Consider the following 18,925-nt stretch of genomic DNA (forward strand, 5'->3'; position numbering starts at 1 on the left):
CTACCAGTAGTATTACTTAGTGCTTTTAAAATTGAAATGAGTAGGAAGTTTAGTTTTATTAGTCCATTCTTCCATTTTACACCAGATGTAGAAATAATCCCTTTTATGTCTAATCATTATTGCCACTTGAAAATGTCCAGGACTGAGGAGTAGTTGCTTTCTTTATATATAAGGGATTTCATTTCACTGTTGGATAACTGATTCTCATTGTTCATTTTGCTGTTGACTTATGGTCATTGAAGACCTCTAATTTTTTTCCTTGCCCTGCATTTTCTCACCTTTTCTTCTGGATGCAGGGATCTAGCATCATGATATGCTCGTTCTCAGATGACATCATCTTAGGTCTGGATTCTTTATTCTGGGTCATTTCCCCAGAAATACATTAGTGTATATCCGGTGTCTAATGACACAAGCCTTCCAGAAGCTCAAACACCTGAAAGTGATGTGCAGAACCAGAAAGTTGCCTAAGGAATTCTACCAGCTGTAGGGGAACAGTGGCTTGTCTAAATGGTATAAAGGAAATCACCAGTAACATACCAACCTTCACCAAGCACTAGACTCTTAACTGAGTTTTAAGGTGTTACTTAAAATACTTCTACAAATGAAGAAATAGGTTCAAAGGAGTTTTGATTTCCCAAGTTCACCCAGTTAGCAAATGGTCCAAGGATAATGTGGACATCAGAATCCCAAATTGCGTTGGTTAAAAATTAAGATTCTGGAGCCAAATTCCAGTCCTAAACAGTCAGTTTCTGCAATGGGATAGAAGAGTGGAACAAGCTCCCTGGGTGCTTATTTAGCATTCCAGAATTTAGAACTGATGATTTTTGCCTCTGTATTTTGACCACCTTTTAGTTACAATGTGTGTTTGGGCAACAGAAGAGTAAGTACTTACATAAACAGAACTCTAATGCAGGGTAGAATGATAAACAAAAGTACAGAGAAGTATGGGTTTTCAAATGGAAGGGAGAGCACACTTGGTTAAGATGAAATCAGTGAAGGCTTTAAGGATTAGACAGCATTTACAATGACTGGTAGATAAACAGATACTCTTTGATTTTAATTTTTATTATATATACTCAGCACAGTATTCAATGCTTATTTAATATGGCTGTGTCTGTTCATAACTATGAAGCAATTTGAGCAACACTGATTGTGCATTATTATACTTCAACTGAAAAACCATTACATGCTGAATCAATATCTTTGAAAATTTCAGATAAAGAATTTTCTTTGGGGAGGCATACAATTATAGGTACTCAATTTTTGTCTATTTTAGGACATAATAACAATGCTTAAGAAGAATAAACATACCTAACATAAAATTACATTTCAGTTATAATTTATTTCAGTGCTATTTCAACCACTTATCCTTTGTGTCTTGATATTCATATGAAAGAACAATCATTAATGATCCAAATGCAAATCATAGTGAAACTCTAGGCCTTAGGTTAAATATTGTAGCATTTTAAAAGCTTATATGATTAAAAACTAAAGACACAATAAGCTGTTAAGTTGTAGCTTACTCAGTTTTAGCATAATTTTAATTTCAAAACTGAATACTGACATTAAAGAAAAACCATATGAGGCAGATAAACAATATGCCTTTAGAAATACTAAAGAATTTAGTTCTTTGCTTACACATTTTACACAGGTTACATGCTTCTTAAATAATCTTTTCACTTTGTCTATAAAAATAAAATTGTCCTCAATATTCTTAAGTTCTTTGTTTTCCACATAAGTCCATTATTATATAGTAAGAAGTTACTGAAACAAAGGTTTAAAATCAGCGGCACAAATCATATATAGAAGATGATGTAACAAATTCATTGTTAAAGAATCAGAGTACAGTACAGTAACCAGCCATACGTAAGAGGTAGAATTCTTAATCACAGTTTTATAGAAAAGATGCAGTAGTTTATATCTGTACTGTTTTATTAGTATAGTACTTTAAGTTTGCTTCTCATTGTGAGTGTATCAGGAGAAAAGGGAGGGCTCTTCATAGGCAAAAATCTTATTGACCCTTGTTTTGCATGTGTTATAGGGGCTATTCCTGGGCACTTAAAAGCATTTTCTTGACCAATTAAGGTAGTCATCTAAGGATGGTATTTATCTCATTTTTAAAAAGCTTCAGAGTTGGGAAATCTAAGCTTCTGTTTTTCTCTGAAGAATACAGGGAAAGATGTAAGAAGGAGGGAAATCTCTCTTTTTTTGTACCCCTCTTGAGTGTAAATTATAGATGAAAGCATACTCTCTGGATATCATTATTGCTTATTAAGAATTCTAGCAGTACTAACCCACAGAGGTGGTTCTATACTCAAGTTTATAAGTTGATAGTTTCTAACTTGTATATGTCATAAACATTATTATAAATGGGCTTAACCTAAAAATTCTATTTAATTCATTAAATTACTAGTACTTAAGAGAGGATGGCAGAGACTATAGGGTTATTCACATATTGAGTGTTTAAACTCCTGTGGGTTTCCAATCCTTATTTGAATGTCAATAAAGTGATAAGAAAGGTCATTTTATGAACGTTGTAATAAAAACTGTAATAAATATTTATACCCAGCAGGGCTTATGTTTTGTAAAATGTACCTGAATACTTATAAATGATAATTCAAAACAGAATAAAACAACTGTAAAAAAATAAAACCCACAGTTTCTTCTAGTTAACTGGAAATTAATCTCACGATTTATATTAGGATTGAGTCATTATTGATGAGCCAGTGAGATGCCAGAAACTTTACTTATAGCTTAAGTGAACTTTATTTTGATGGATATTCTCTAAATTCTTTTATATTGACTTTATTCTTTTTTTTAATTGATTTTGAGAACTCAAAAAAGGAGATATTTACTTACATTAGGTCCAAATCCTTTTAGCAGTATTTCCTTCACAACTGCTGGTATTAATGGATGATCCAAGTCAGTAAACATGTTAAAACTAACATAACACTGTTGATAATATAAAAATGATTTTCCCTCACATTTAATTTTAAAATCCTGTATTTTAGTTAAGGATTAGACAGAATGTATCCTTATGGAGACTGAAAGCAATCTTTATTCTACAGAGAGAAAATCTGTCCTAATTTTAATAAGTATGACTTAGCATTTTTAAGAATTATTCAAAATGTCAGCTTTTGGGAATGTAGATTAGGTATATATAAAACAATACTTTTTGCTAATATTTTAAAATGAAATATATTTGGTTATAAAAATCCCACATATTTGTTTTTCACAGCTATGCTTCTATTTACATTTAGGAGACATATGTAAAAAGAGAAAAGTTGAGTCTCTATCTTCTAAAGATATCCATGATTAGGTAATTTTCAGATGCTTTACAACTTATATTGAAAAACTTCTACAATTAATTTGTAATTGCCACATTTACAAAGAAACTTCTGGGTAACAATCTTTTAAGCACTGTTCAGTGTTATATTTAGGCCAAAGTTCCTTTATTTAAATCACCTTATGACATTTGCAAAATTTTTTCAAGCTTAGGAAACTGCTGTTATTAATATGGCTTCATTCATTTATACCTGCAAAATATTTGTTACACTTAAGTACAACTGGAACAATGAGATTTGTTGCACAGATGAAAGTGAAGACTTTCCTTTCACATTAAAATTATACTTATTTCACACTTATGGTAATGCCTGAAAACGTTTTGGAAAGACTATTAATGGTCTTGACTGTAACAGTTTATTGCATTTTTCTGTCCCTTTTTTTGAATGTTAAGTACTCTACTTCGGAGTTTTAAGTTCTACTTTTCCTCTTATCTTCAAATAGACTCTTCAGTGTATATACTTGAATGGCTGACACTACCACCATTACCACTAAATTAACCATAGACCAGAAATTGACTCTGTCAAAGTTGCTTTCTTGTATGTTTCGATCACGAGCTTCAAATGCTCTAAGCAGAGTTTGGATATGACCGCTTTTGCTTAGTCTGGACTTGATACTGTTGATGGACTCCTGGAGATAAATAAAATAATTTTATTGTAAAAGAATGCTGAGTAATTTTAAGTTAATTTAAAACTGTGTTTCACAGTACTCTTATTAGTTTAATATCCAAACACAGTTTTAATTAAGGGGTGGGTACTACTTAGATTACCTAAAGATCTTTATTACAAAAGTTTACGTAATAATTCTCATGATATATTTAAATTATTGTTTATAATTATTTTAAAAATGAACAAAGCTATTATGAATTGAAAATAAATATGAAAATACATTGAGTGCTACAGTGCCAGTAATTTTATATACATTATCTTCTTAGCCCTAACAACCATAAAAAATATAACCTATTTTTAATACAAAAATGTTCCAATATCACATTCATAAAACAAGCTTATCAAGATGCATTCTAAGTTGCACATTTTCTGAAAAAACTATTTTTATGGTAGGGTCCTTGTGAGAAGTGATATAAAAACTATAAAAGCTTTACATGAATATAAGGTAAAATTTGAGATTTGAAATGATGTCAAAATCCTCATTTAAATGCAAAAAATATACACAAATTTCAAATTAAACCTACAAAACTACAAAGTATAATATTTATCATATGGGCACATTTGTAAAGCAATGGTATATTTTCCAGAAAAATATGGGGTTCTTTTCAATATATAATGATGATAGTCAAGTATAAAATTATTTATTCAAGTTTGCTGTTGTGATAAAAAATTCTGAGGGTGGGGTAAATAGAAAAACTCCTGAAAGACATTTTATTTTACTTTAAAAAGACTAAGTATTTTAAGCCATATTTAAATCTGAACTTTCTGGTGATTTAGTTTAATTGTGAATGAAGTCAATCTCTTGAGAACTCAGTGAAGTACTAATAAAATTTATAGCTACTTGTATTTTGCTCTTGTTGGAAATATAAATTTAAAATGGAAGAATATATTAATACTATTGAGATTTTAAAAAAGAGTGGGAAGAAGACTGGACTAGTAGTGAAACTATGGATACATCATTTTCATTTTAAGCCAATTCCTTATCTATGAAATGGAATGAAACGGGAAAGGGAGTTTGGAGCTGTACTAATGATAACTAAGTCGTCTTCTCATTCTAAAATTCAACTAAGTTTAGTACATATGAAATGATGAGATCAAACATTGTCATGGTAAAAATTTATGCCAATCAAGCTTAATTCCTTTCAGCCTGTATTCACAGTAACACCAATGGAAAAGGTAAGAAAACTAACACTGTGTGCCAGACACTGTTTAAAGCATTTATATACATGACATATCACATTTCATCCTCACAACTCTAAAGGTATTATCCCCAAGGATAATAGGAAACGAAGGCTCAGAGAGCTCAGTCACTAAGGAATTACACATGTGATGTGATCATTTAATTTTCCGACTTCTTAAGCTAACTGATCTTCAACATGTCTCTTCTTTGATAGTTGCTTTCCTAAGAAACTGCAAGGTGATCAGTATATGATGTCATAAAAAAAAGTTCAGGTTATAAGAGTATTAGAGGTTATATAGTTTCAAACTTGGAATAATCATATTTCTCCTGCAGAAAGTTCTATAACACAGGTATATATGCTATTTATAAATATCACTGAGTAAATTCTATCATTTTATTAACACCTAGCTGTGGCCGAAGGGTAATGACCTTTCTCCCCATCACTGGCAGTACTATTATTAGCAAATAGGTTCCTATACATGCACATTTCATTATGCATGCTTATGATAAATAAGGCATAAAGCAATTCAAGCCAAGAAGCCATATCTAAAAGCTTTTACTCCTGAGTGTAGTGCTAGTTTCTGATAACTGCTAGGTTTGTCTGAGTAATGTTAAGTGTTCCCAAAATTAATCAGTCAAGTAACATTAAATTTCATGCTATAAAAACTATGCTGTGGGAAAAAAATGCCTGTACATCTTAAGTGTTTACAAATTACTCAGTTTTATTCAGTGTGCAAGTATGCTGCGGATCATTATCACAGTCTTTTGTTTGTGAACATTCGAAGGGAGTTTTGTAGTAAGAGTCTGTGTTCAAATTCTAGTTCTCTCTCTAGTCCTGTGTCAGATATGTTACCAAATATCCCTAATCCATAATTTTCCTTATTGGGAAGATGGAGATAATAATCCTCATAGAGTTAAGAAAGGATTAGGTGAGATAATGCAGATAAAATGCCTAGCTCAGTGCCTATCAAATAGTAAGGTCTCTAGATGTTAGTAATTTTTATTACTTTATTAAAAAACCATACCAGAATGTCTTCCAGTTTCATATCCAACATATCTGTGCCAGTAATGTATTTCTTCCAGTCCTCTTGTTCTTGCTCCTGTTCTCCCATATTATCCAGGATTAATTCAAAGAAAATCACCTTCTCAGAAATGGTGCTGAATGTATTATCAAAGCAGAACATGTAGTCACCGCCTTCAGTCTCTATCCTGTATTAAGAAAAAGACATGTCTTTAGTTATCTGTACTTCCATCTGGGATCAAAGGAAAAACTGTAAAAGAGAAAAATAACATTTTATAATAACGGGACAACTTATTGATAGTCTTCCTTAGTACTGAAATTTACAATTTCTTGGGAAAGCAGCAACCTGGAAATATATATTCAAGTACTTGTAACTTAGATGTGCTTGGCATTTACTTAGTTTAGTAAATTGTGGTAAATGAGCTTGACCTAGCTTTTGGAAGAGAACAGGATTAAAATCCTAGATGCATGATACCTCACAATGAACCTTAATACTTAAATATGTTATTAAAAGTAATTTATAATGAGTTTAATTCATATGGATATCATATCCATATGATCGCCATATGAATATCACTACAAACCTCCCCTTTAATTGAGATTAATCTGTAAAGTGAGTTTTGTTTTCAAAAGCAGTGATGGATTGTCCTAAACGCTTTCTTCTAGGCCCCTTTGGATTAAGCACATCTTTATAATACAGTTTACAAAGATTAGGAATGAGTTTAGTGCCCAAGAACCAGAGCTTTACTTGCAGTGGCATTACCTTTACTGAATAAATGCCACTTCTAACTGAACTTATGATCTGGGTCTTCACATTCAACATAATTGGCCTGGGCAGAGTTAATTTAGCAAAATAGTTTTCTAATAATTTTTTGTGGAGAGAGACGAACAAAATATTGCATGGGCTGATGACATTTACTACTGTTGGCCACAAAAAACAAAGTTCAACCTGTGTTTTAGTTTTTGTTGTGACTATTCACGAAGATTGGTCTAAATGATTTTGAAGTTGCCTTATCTGCAATATGTTGGATTGTTTAAATTTTGGGTCAGCTTATATTATTTCCTATAACCTTCTGAACAACATGTGATTCTCATCTTTTAAGTCAATATCCATCTTTTATTCCCCTTATTTCTGACCTGTTTTGTTTAAGCATAATAGATAACTACTCAGCAATGGGATTTGATTTTAGCATATATGAGATTGAGTCAAAAATTATCCGTACTCTGGCTGTAGAATTTATTTTAATTAACTTTTAGAAAAGACTAATACATCATTTTTCAACATAATCTCCTTGCTTTTCAATACACTTTGTCCATCTGTCAACAAGTTTTTGTATTCCCTCACTAAAAATTGTTTTAGGCTGAGCTGTGAGCCACGAATGCACCTCTGTCTTCACTTCTTCATCAGTAGTGAATCTGTCCTCGTAGGGCTGCTTTCAGGGGACCAAACAGGTGAAGGTCCGATGGAGCAAGATCAGGACCGTAGGGAGAATGCTTTAACACCTCAAAACAAAAGTTTTTGCAGTGTCAACAGTGTGGGCAGAAGTGTGCGGGTGTGCACTGTCATGGAAGATCACAGTGCCCTTGGATAGCGGTCCTCTGCATTTAATCCAAAGTTTAGGCTTCAGCTCTTCAATAAGCATCTCACTGTAATGAGCACTGTTGATTGTTGAGCCTTTGAGCCATGGCTGATTTGCAAATGATTTGCCACATAATCCACTGTCACTTGTCTATTCAACAGAATCATTTCATGTGTATGTTCAATGTTGTCATCAGACGTGGATGGGTGTCCAGCTCCTTGATGGCTTACACTTGTGTGACCTTCCTTGAACTTCTCTATCCATTCATACACACTTCTTTGCGACAAAACACTTTCTCCACACCGCACACACAGCCTTTGATAAATAACGGCACCAGGTACTCTCGGACCACAAAAAACAAATCACTGCACGCTGCTCTTCTTTCGTGCAAATCACAAGTGGGGCATCCATTTTTGCTCGCACTGCAGATAAATGAACTGATGTAACACGTTCACACAGCAGTGACTGGCGAGACAGTAGACTTGAACGGAAAGTGCTGATAAGACAGCGTGGCCAATAAAAGTTTTAATATAACTGGAGTACGGATAATTTTTGACTCACCCTCACATAAATGAAAATAGCCAGTACTTGTACACCTCTATAATTTATATACTGCTTTCACACATTTTATCTCTTTTAATCCTTATCATATTTGAAAGTAAGCATAATCAACCTTTTCAAGGCATGTAAAATAATGTTCATAAAGATTAAGATACTTGCCCGTGATTACATAGCCTGTTATAGGCATACATGAAGCTTGGATTTCTGACTCTCAAGTTAATTGATCTTTCTATAATACTGCCTGGATCCTGTCTGTATTCTTTGCAACCTCCTCAGTCATGACAAACGTTTGTCTTGGGGATGCACTTAACCTTTGGAAGGAGCCTGAAGCAAACACTGGTATGGATATAGGGGGAACAATATTAAAAGGATCAAAACAAAATTAAATGTTGTGACTATAATGTAATATGACCTAGATGTGGGGCATTTTCTGAGGAAAAATTTCCAGCATATTCTGATTAATGGCATCACTGATACAGTAAGCGTATAACCACAAAATGTGACTATTCACTTAGACTATGCAATCTCAATGAGGAGATACTGCCCCCTAGGGGTGAAAATTAGTTCAAGATGGGTTAAAAAAAAAAATCTTAGCTATAGATTGTGCCCCTCCAAAGCCCAATCCTACCTTATTTCCTTAGTATTTAATTTTCTCTCATTGGGTTTTCTTGGGCATATCACAAGCAGCATGAGCTCATGGAAGATACACAAAATGTGTGCAGGAACAGTGCTACAGAATGCTAGCAGATAGACAGCTGTGATTGGAGGATGTTTGATTAACTGCTTGCTCCATCTAGAAGTCATGTGGCAAGAGGTCGCCTACATGCGTCTAATGATGCCACTGGTTCCCTTGTGGATGTGTATGTTTGATCTTCAATTTTTGAGTGCCTTGAGTTATTTTCATAGCCTTCTGTGATCCTCCTCTTTTAAGCCCATCTTTTTCTTCCCCCATTTGTGACTTACTGTTTGTGTTTAAACATAAGAGATAACTACTCAGCGATGTGACTGGATTTTAGCATATACACTATAAATAAAAATAGCCAATACTTGTATATCCCTTCATAATTTACAAACTGCTTTCATACACCTTATCTCTTTCTATCTTTGCATTTTAGGGGGAGATTTGAATAAAACTAGTTTTTATTTTATTATTTAATTTTACAAAGGTTATTCAGCCCATCATTAATTATGCCAAATACAGGGGAAAAAAGTCAGTAATATCTGAATGACTACTGAGTGAAGTTATTCTCCCACATCAAGCAAAAGTTAAAAGGTCACTAAAAGTACTTTTTAAGAAGTTAATGTAATTTTTTTAATCATCCTACTTTTCTTGAAAAATTGAATGATTAAGAAATTTTTAATTACATTGCTATTATATATTTATATAAATTGCTAATTTGCATATGTAATTGACATGATATAAGGTAAATGATATTAAAAGTTATTGAGAAAATATAGTTAAATTTAATGTTAATAACTTTTTAATCTAACTTTTAATTTTGTTTAGTCTTAATTTTATTTAACCCAAGTTTATTTAGCCATTCTTAACCCTGAATTGGAAAAAAAGGGTAAGCTCTGTACCTATTCTTTTTACATAAAAAGCACAGATATACATACAGTTTTAAAAAAAGGGGGCATGTAGTATATCTTTGGTATTAAAATTTCATTGGGGATGATGAGGAAAAAAATGCCTAAAAAGGTTGCATGGGGACAGGAGTAAAAAGGAAAAAAAATTGAGAAGCACTGATTCAGATGTATGAGCTTCAACATGTGTATACAAAAAAAAGATGCTTACTACTTTATAGTCATTTCTATATTAATTTCTTTCTAAATTTGCGTTGACTACCTTTAGTAGAAAGGAGTATTATTACTACAAATGATATAAAATGTTATCCAAAGAAAACTATATAAAGTAAATTTTCCTTTCAAGTAGAAAAAGAAGTAGCATAAGTACTCCAAAATTGATAAGTTCTGGTGTGAGTTAGGGTAATATTAATTCTGTGGCCTAGAAAACTGCTTTTATATATGACAGTGCTGGACAAAGAGGTATTACTTAAGCTGTTTAAGGCTCTGTCTGGAGACATTTTTACTAACCCTGACTTCTGGAAGGACAGTATTTGTTTTAAAGATTTAATTTAAGAAAATAAGTGTTTCAGTGGTATAACTGAGCTTTTAACTGCCTTTAAAAAGTTAATATAGCTAGGAACTTCCTAGGTGGTGCAGTGGTTAAGAATCTGCCTGCCAATGCAGGGGACACAGATTTGATCCCTGCCCCAGGAAGATACCACATGCTGCGGAGCAACTAAGCCCATGTGCCACAACTATTGAGCCTGCACTCTAGAGCCCGTGAGCAGCAACTACTGAAGCCCATGAGCCTAAAGCCCATGCTCCACAACAAGAGAAGCCACCACAATGAGGAGCCCACACACCACAATGAAGAGTAGCCCCTGCTTGCCACAACTAGAGAAAGCCCATGTGCAGCAACGAAGACCCAATGCACCCAATAAATAAATAAATAAATAATATTTTTTAAAAGTTAATATAGCTAAAGATAAAATTTTTGTTTAAATCTAATTTTTAGAAAGTAGATTTGTAAATCTGGTATAGTGATTAAGAGTGAGTCGGACTGGTTTTAAATTCTGGCTTTGCTGTTCATTAGCTGTGTAACCTTCAGCAACTTACTTAACCGCTCTATGCCTCAATTTCTTCATTGGTAAGATGATAATAATATCATGTACCTCATAGGACTGTGGGAAAGAATTTTAAAAAATTAATACATGTGAGGTGCTTAGAACAGTGACCTGGCCCATCAAAAGAACTCAATAAATGTGAACGCCTATAAACTCATTCTTTTCTCCCAATGGCTTAATGAGAGGTAATTCTATGCAAGAAAGCAGTAAGATACCTTCCCCGCAACAGTTAATTTATCTCTAAATGAAAGCAGAAAAATGGAGAGAAATTAAAATTGACATAAATTCTATACATTTTCTATATTCTGAAATTTAAAGATGAACATTTTTAGTTCTTGTTCATACATCTATCAAAGAGAAAGCATAGTTAATTCTGGTATATCAATCTTAACTAACTTAAAATTACCACTTCTGATATTATTTATCAATAGTTTAAGCAAATTCTTTTTTAGAGCTCTTCATAGATAAAATGCCATTTTCAAAAGCAGTTTACCTTGAATATCTTAAAAAATTATGGTTGAAACCTTTTCCCCACCGTGTTCACTCATACATGTACTCAGTATTTACTGAGTATCAATTACATGGCAGGTACTTTGGTTAACAAAGAGCAATGATTATAAATAGCTAGTACTTACACAGTGCTATGTGCCGGAGATATTCTAAGCATCATATGGGAGAAAGCAAGAATTTGGGTTCATCCTGCCTCCTCCTCTTAATAAATGTGTATCCCTATAGACTTATTTAGCTTCTCTGAGCCTCCTTGTCTTTAAAATGGGAATTGGGGAATCAAAGAATCTATCTCTCATAATGTGTTGGAATGATTAATTTAGAAGCATATACAATGCAAAGTCTAGTTTATGGCAAATATTAGACACTCCATATTTGATCTTCTTATTCCTATATACTCACAGTTTAAATACAATAACAATACTGAGTAAACAAAGTGCTGCAGTAAAATAATAGAATGAAACAGGGAAACACCAATGAGATATGAAAAAAGAGAAATGAGATATGAGAGATACAATATATGGCCTTTTATCAAACTCTAAACTCAGAGTTATAAAAAGTATTTTCTTTCTATATGGTTTCCTATGGTCAGATCTTTTACTTTCAGGTCTTCTAATTATATAAAAAGAGTGAGCGTCAAGTAAAATAAAAATTTACACACACACACACACACACACAGATGTATTACTGTACTGTTGTTTTAAGAAAACAATGAGCAAAAATGATACAGCTAGTAGTTCAAGAAACTTTAAGATATATACCTGGAACAGTAACTTACAGTTAAACTAGAAAAGGCCTGTGTTAGCCACAAAGGCAGGTTTAAAATGCCACAACAGATTGAATGCAGTACCTATGGAATACTTATCTCATTAACCAAAGCAAAAAAAAAAAAAAAAAAATTAGTCAAGAGCAAAAGAAAATGCCTAAACAAAAAGATAAGATTAATGGATAACATTTTAGTTTAAGATAGATCACTAACAAGGACTGTTTAAAATGTTCATACGGCATCATTTAATGCTAATATTTAGTATCAAATGTGTTAAATTTCCCTGTTCTGCAGATAGCCCACTGGTATTGAGATCAAGGAACCCAACTAAGAGAATACTCACGTGTGAACTCCATCTGATTTTCTTTGTTCAAAAACTAAGGTTCTTCCTTCTGGAGAGGCAAGATGGAAATCAATATCTAATCCTGCTCCATCTAAAACCTGTAGCAAGGCAAAGAAGAGAAGAGCACATTTTACAAATTCTGAAAATAAAAAGTAGATCATATAATGAAAAGATTTCATTTCTGAACCTAGAGGGATAAGAAAGTCAACAGACTCATGTTAGGGATAGGAAGGAGCAGAAAGACCATTTGATTCAGTTCTATTCAATTTTGGAACTTGTCCCTTTATTGCCAATTCCTGTTGCCATCACTTAAATTTAGGTCTTATGGGTATTACTGAAATAATCTTCCTAAAACAGTGCCTTCATTGAGATGCCCTGTAGAGTAAAAGAAATACAGAAGGGAGTTCAATTGGTAGATTCTTTTCCTTGGGCAATTTTGGGCTTGGTATATAACTTTTCTGAGTTCGTTTCCTGCTCAATAAAATAATTAGCTACGTCTTAGCCTGGAACTCAAAGCCTCTATGGTCTGATTCCAACTGACTTCTTCAATGCATCACCTATTATTTCCCAATATGAACTATATATTCTAAGTAGGCCACTTACTTATTAGCCAAAAAATACAACCTGTTCTTTTACAATCTCAAAATGTCCTGATGATGATGATGATGATGATGATGATGGCAGCTAACAATTACAGTTTATGTCACACATTGTTTTAAGAGCTTTATGTGGGGACTTCCCTAGTGGCGCAGTGGTTAAGAATCTGCCCAACAATTCAGGGGACATGGGTTCAAGCCCTGGTCTGAGAAGATCCCACATGCCGCGGAGCTGCTAAGCCCATGCACCACAACTACTGAGCCTGTGCTCTAGAGGCTGCAAGCTGCAACTATTGAAGCCCACATACCTAAAGCCCATGCTCTGCAACAAGAGAAGCCACTGCAATGAGAAGCCCAAGCACCGCAATGAAGAGTAGCCCCCGCTCACTGCAACTAGAGAAAGCCCGCCCAATACAGCCAATAAATAATTGATGTAGAAAAAAAAAAGTGCTTTATGTGGATTAATTTATTCCTCACAACTCTAAAAGGTAGGTTCTATTATTGTTTTCATTTTAGCCAAAAACCAAACCAAAACAAACACCCCACCCCCAAAACAAAACAAAAAACGCCCACAAAAAACTGAGGCACAGAGAAGGTTGCCTAAGGTGATACGGTAAATAAGTGGCATGGTCAAAATCTGAACTCAGCAATCCAATCTGCCTTCAAAGGCTACTCTTTTTCTTATATAATTCCGTTTTATTTTTCTTGGTGGCTTTAATGGAATGATAGATTACCTATTCTTGTGCTCTATTTACTGATCAACAGAACTGGTTTCAAATGGCTAGCTAAATATACATAGTTTTTTTCTTTTTAAATCCCAATGAAATGAAGAAAACATAACAATACAAATAATCCATAACAACACTGAAAACCTAGGAAAGCTGTTAACAGATTTGAAGAGTAAGGAATTTCTGGAAAATATTCCATTGAGCAAAGAATACATCTAGCTACCAATATCTATCAATCTCAAAATTCTCAAAACAGACTAGAGAAACACCAAATATTTGTTGAAACTGATGCCCTCTTTTTCATGTTATTGGTTTTTCTCAGAGAATCAAATTCTGAAAAAATAATGTAAAAAGACTTAAAAATATTTTTTATCAGATAAATGTAATATGCATCCTCAGAGAAATTCAAGAATGTAAAAATCTACAAAAAATGAAGATGCCGATATGAAAAAGTTCTTAGATAAACCAAAAATGTAATTGCCCAAATAAAGCCTTAATGTAATGACAGCAGAATGGACATGGATGGAGGCTAAAAATCAGAGCTCTGAAAGAAGCCAACTAATTCTCAGAACAAGACAAAAAAGTATAGATGAAAAGTATGAGGGAAATGGTAAGATCTTTTGAAGGACAGAGGTGAAGATTTCAAATACCCACCTAACAAGCATTTCAAAAAGAGAGAACCATGAAAAATGGAAAGGAAGATATCAAATATGAGAATAAAAATTCCTGCTCCAAAAGATAAAAATCTTTAGACTGCAAGAGTCTAATAGATGTGAAGCCGGATAAATGAAAAAAAGATCCAAAAATCCTACTGACTTTTCCAAAAGATTTAAAAAGAACAACCTAGAAAATTCCAAAGAGAAGTAGTAGAGAACTACGAAATAATAAGAACTTCGATGGCATCAGCATTCTTGCATATACACTAGATGTAAAAAAGCACAAAGGAGCCATGTCTTCAATGTTCCCAGGTAAAAATATTATATTTACTGAAGAGAAAGCAAAAGGTAAAGCCATTTCCATTTTCAGGTATCTAAGGACTCAAAGCATTCTAAAAGAATTACTCAAGGTTCTCCTCCAAAAGCCAAAAGCCAAAAGCCATATCCATTAAATCAAAAAATAGGTGATATGACAATACTAAGCAAAGACTTGAGTAAAACAAAAGATATTATTGGTAGTAACTGTCAGGCTTAATGAAATCATTAAAAATGGTATTTAAAAATACAGAAGCTAATTTTAAAATACACAAAACATCTATTTAAAATATAAACTAAAACAATACCATAAATCTACAGCTAAACTTCCCTATGATTTCAATGGATCATGATGGACGAGTTCTACCTTACCCTCTCTATCAGACCCTCTCTATCATAGTCTTTCAACCCTCAAAGGTATTCTTCAGTCTTCAGTTTTCTTCCTCAAAGCCTTGGATTGCCACATGCTGTTCCTTTTACCCATCACCTTGTTCCACCCCCTCATTCCTAGTAAGCCTGATTCTTCTGCAGATCTGAACTCCACTTCTTCTGGGATGTTTTCTCTCAATTTCCAGATGAAATCAAGTCCTCCTATTAAACTCCCTCATAGTTTATGCACTTAGCTTCATAGTACTTATTAGAGTTCTAATATCACACTTATTTGTGTAATAATTTGATTAATGTCTATCCCCTTACTAGAATGCATGAGTTTACGGACTATATTTTTACTCACCATTGTATCTGTCGTACCTAGCATAAAGCTTACACAAATTAAGCACTAAATAATGATTTAAAAATTTAAACAATCAATTTTATTCATAAGATATATATATATATATTGACATTTAAAAATTTCAAGAACTTAATATATTGTGGGGCTGGTCAATTATCCTAAAAGTGTCCTCTTAAACCTGAAAAGTGTAAAATGGTTAAAATTTTTCCATATGTCACAGTAAGCCAAGGGCAATGTCTAGAAAGCCTGTTCCCTGACATTTTAAAAACTAAGGCAAAACCCAGTAGCTTGTAGTTATTGGAAAATTAATCAGAGTTGGAAAATGCAAACAAAGGGCTGAAGATGATCTCTACCCTACAAACCCTTCTAACATTGTCTAGGACTACAGACATTTAATGATTTTACTTTTTTCCTCAATCAAAACAAATTAGTTAGGCAGAATTCTTTAGGGGAATAGTCCCTTTGAGTGATTAAAGATGCAAAGTATAAAGCTAAGCCATATCATCCATATAACTCCATAGGTGTAAATGAAAAAAAACTAACATATGTTGAATATTTACTATGTGTCAGGGATGGTACATGAAAACTTATTACCTAATTGTTTCAAATCAACTCTTAACTATTATTATCTCTATTTTACAAGCATGGGGTTAAGTAGCTTGTTCAACATCACACAGGTAGTAAGTCCCAGAGTCAGGAATTCAACCCAGGCGTTTTTTTCTCTACCGTTGGGAGTTCTTAATAATAACAGGTCAGGAGTTTGAAACAGATTTCTTTCCTAATACCTGAGTAAATAGTGATGAATTTTGAATAATAAAAACTTTCTTATCTAGACAATTTCTCTAACCCCATAGTTGGTTTCCTTACCTCTAATTTTGCACTCCTTAAATCCATCTTCCACACTGTAAAACATTTTTGGCTGTTACCACACTGCTTAATCTTCAGTGGCCCTTTGACAAAGGTCAAAGCTACTCAGCATGGCACACAAGCTAAGATTCATGATCCATGATCCAGCCTCCTGACCTCTCCAGCCTCTTTTTCTTCTACTCCCACCCTAGACTTTAAAAGGTCCAACAAAAACTCAGCACTTGGGAGTGTCCACTTCATACTGCCCACTGCTAGAACATTAACACTATGCATTTTCAGAACTGTCTATTCATTTTGTTCCTTTTCCTAAAATGCCTCTTCCTTGTATTCCTGTTTCACCTAAGCATCTTTCTAGATTCCAGTTTATTTTCTCTCTACGAATTCTTTTCTGAAACCTCAGAGAAGAAGCCGTCCTCCAACAGCATCTAACTATACTTTACTGAAATTAGTTGTTTATGAGCCAGTAACCTTTAAATATTAAGATCCTTGAAAAGGGCTCTTTCTTTTGTTTGTCCCTTCCCTCCATGTCCTCGCCTCCACTCCTCCATTACTGGCACATGGTAACTGTTCAGTAAATGAACTTTTGAACTGAAATGGAAACCAAGAAATGCTGAGTTCCTGCCTCAGTTTTGCTCACTAACTGTGTGACTTTAGATTCTTTACTCTCTGTGCTTACCTTATGCATCTATAAATAATCTAAAGTTCCTTCAGATGAAAATTCTAAATAACTTTATTGAGCTCTATATGTGACAGTACCTATTATAGAAAAAGATTCTCTACATCAACTATGAAAATTAACATCTGGTTAAAAATTAGGTAACTTGTAAAAAAATTGATAGAAAAACCATACCAAAGCTTTTTTTCTTCCCCGCACTGCTACCTAGAAACATCGAAATTTGCTGCACTGGAGCTAACAAGATTTCTTCTAAGAAATTACTATCAGAATGACCACATAAATTAAGGCAATTCCCTATATTATGCAGATACTAAAAAGAAAACGATATGGGAGAAATGCTTAGAATGCTGAACGAAAGATTACAGTTTTAATATACAATTAGATCTTATTTGGTTTTTAAATAATGGGTATATAACTGAGAGGGAAATGTACCATTAAACACATCAATAGTTCCTTACAAAATATTCCAAAATAGGATTTAGTGATAATCACGTGGTCACAATTAGAAAATCCTTAACTGAAGCAATGACAGTATAGATTTATGATACCGGAATTGAGTGGGGGGGGGTGATTAAAGCAAGTGTCATCATCTCGTCCAATGATTAAGGAGAACGTGTATTAGGCCTGTATTCTGAAATTCCCAGCACTGAAGCATGTACTGGCTAGAAAAGACATGGGCGAATTATAGAACAAAGAGGAAAACCCACCATCACCCAGAGCTGGCCTCTTTCCGACTAGAGGAATGGGGAGAGGGCGGGTAGTCAATTCCAGGTTCCCGCTAACTTCTCTGTCCCCAGCCCCAGCGAGAGCCTCGCCCCGCGCGCCGGCGCGGAGCTGGCCCGCTTCCGGGCGGCCCTCGCCTCTCCAGCACCCGGGTCGTCCACAGGAAGTTTCTAAGCGGGTGAGAGGCGACGACTTGCAGCGAGACTAAAGGAAGGAGGCTGGCTCAACCTCTGCACTTACTTGGTACTCGATCTCCAGCGAGGCCTTCAGGGGCATGGGCTGGTAGAAACACTCCTTCTGGCCAGCCGGAAGAGTGAACGTGAAGTCGCTGTCTAACGAGGGCGTGAAGCCAGCCGCCCCAGGCAGCAGCACAGCGGCCAAGAGGACCACCGGGAAGAGCTGCCAGATCTTGTCGCCCATGCCTGCCTGGGCGATCTCCGACTGAAAGAGGCGTAGCAGGCGTGGGTTATTGGCACCTAACCTCCGCTTTTCCTCGCTGGATTCCCCGTGGTTGGCAGGGAAACCTGGAGCCTGAGGAAACTCCAGGTGAAGGCCAGGGTGGAAGGGCGTTTCTCCGAGGGGTAAAAGCCGGCCTACAAAGGGTAGGGACTAAGGGCGGAGCCAAAGTCCTTTTTCACACCCTCCTCGGTTTTGGCTTCCTCAGGCCCCGCGTGAGCGCAGCCCGCTTGACACTCAGGCGGCCGCAGCTTCCCATGGCTTCCCTCACACCAATGGGCGTCGTGACCGTAACTGTGGGAAATGTAGTTCGGGGGGGAGGGGTGCGGCTCGGGGGCGCTCGCAGACCACAATCCCCGACAGGCCCCGCGCCTCCGGCGTCGTTCCGCGCAGAGTCTGCGCGAGGGGCGGGGCTGCGGCCGGGGAGGTGCGTCTTCAACGGCTCCCGCGGCGGTTCGAGCTAGTGGCAGCTGGGGTTCGCTGGTTTCCCTCGTGGTGTGTCTGGAGTTCCACGCTT

At 35.1% G+C, this 18,925-nt stretch overlaps 1 protein-coding gene across 2 annotated transcripts; it reads right to left on the reverse strand.

Moving 5' to 3' along the window:
• Nucleotides 1-1,044: 1,044 nt before the first annotated feature.
• Nucleotides 1,045-18,668, reverse strand: TMED5 (transmembrane p24 trafficking protein 5). 2 transcript variants are annotated; one of them, XM_057717659.1, is made up of 5 exons: nucleotides 18,193-18,668; nucleotides 12,659-12,756; nucleotides 6,216-6,399; nucleotides 4,355-4,407; nucleotides 3,776-3,974 (listed from the first exon to the last, which is right to left on the reverse strand). In XM_057717659.1, the coding sequence occupies exons 1-5, from the start codon at nucleotides 18,370-18,372 to the stop codon at nucleotides 3,911-3,913; spliced, it is 579 nt and encodes a 192-aa protein (XP_057573642.1). In that variant the 5' UTR covers nucleotides 18,373-18,668; the 3' UTR covers nucleotides 3,776-3,910. The 2 variants fall into 2 exon arrangements, with proteins under 2 accessions (XP_057573638.1, XP_057573642.1); XM_057717655.1 differs by lacking the exon at nucleotides 4,355-4,407 and having other exon boundaries at nucleotides 1,045-3,972.
• Nucleotides 18,669-18,925: the final 257 nt, after the last annotated feature.

This window comes from Hippopotamus amphibius, chromosome 1 (genome assembly GCF_030028045.1).
Source record: "Hippopotamus amphibius kiboko isolate mHipAmp2 chromosome 1, mHipAmp2.hap2, whole genome shotgun sequence".
NCBI lineage: Eukaryota > Metazoa > Chordata > Mammalia > Artiodactyla > Hippopotamidae > Hippopotamus > Hippopotamus amphibius.

What these genes read in the sequence shown, in the direction of transcription:
- TMED5 (XM_057717655.1), bottom strand. Translation starts at nt 18,372, where the DNA reads ATGGGCGACAAGATCTGGCAGCTCTTCCCGGTGGTCCTCTTGGCCGCT. An exon ending in AAATCAGATGGAGTTCACAC is followed by an intron (nt 6,400 to 12,658) that starts GTGAGTATTCTC and finishes TTCTTAATACAG; the next exon opens with GATAGAGACTGAAGGCGGTG. An exon ending in TGAAACTGGAAGACATTCTG is followed by an intron (nt 3,973 to 6,215) that starts GTATGGTTTTTT and finishes ATTTATCTCCAG; the next exon opens with GAGTCCATCAACAGTATCAA.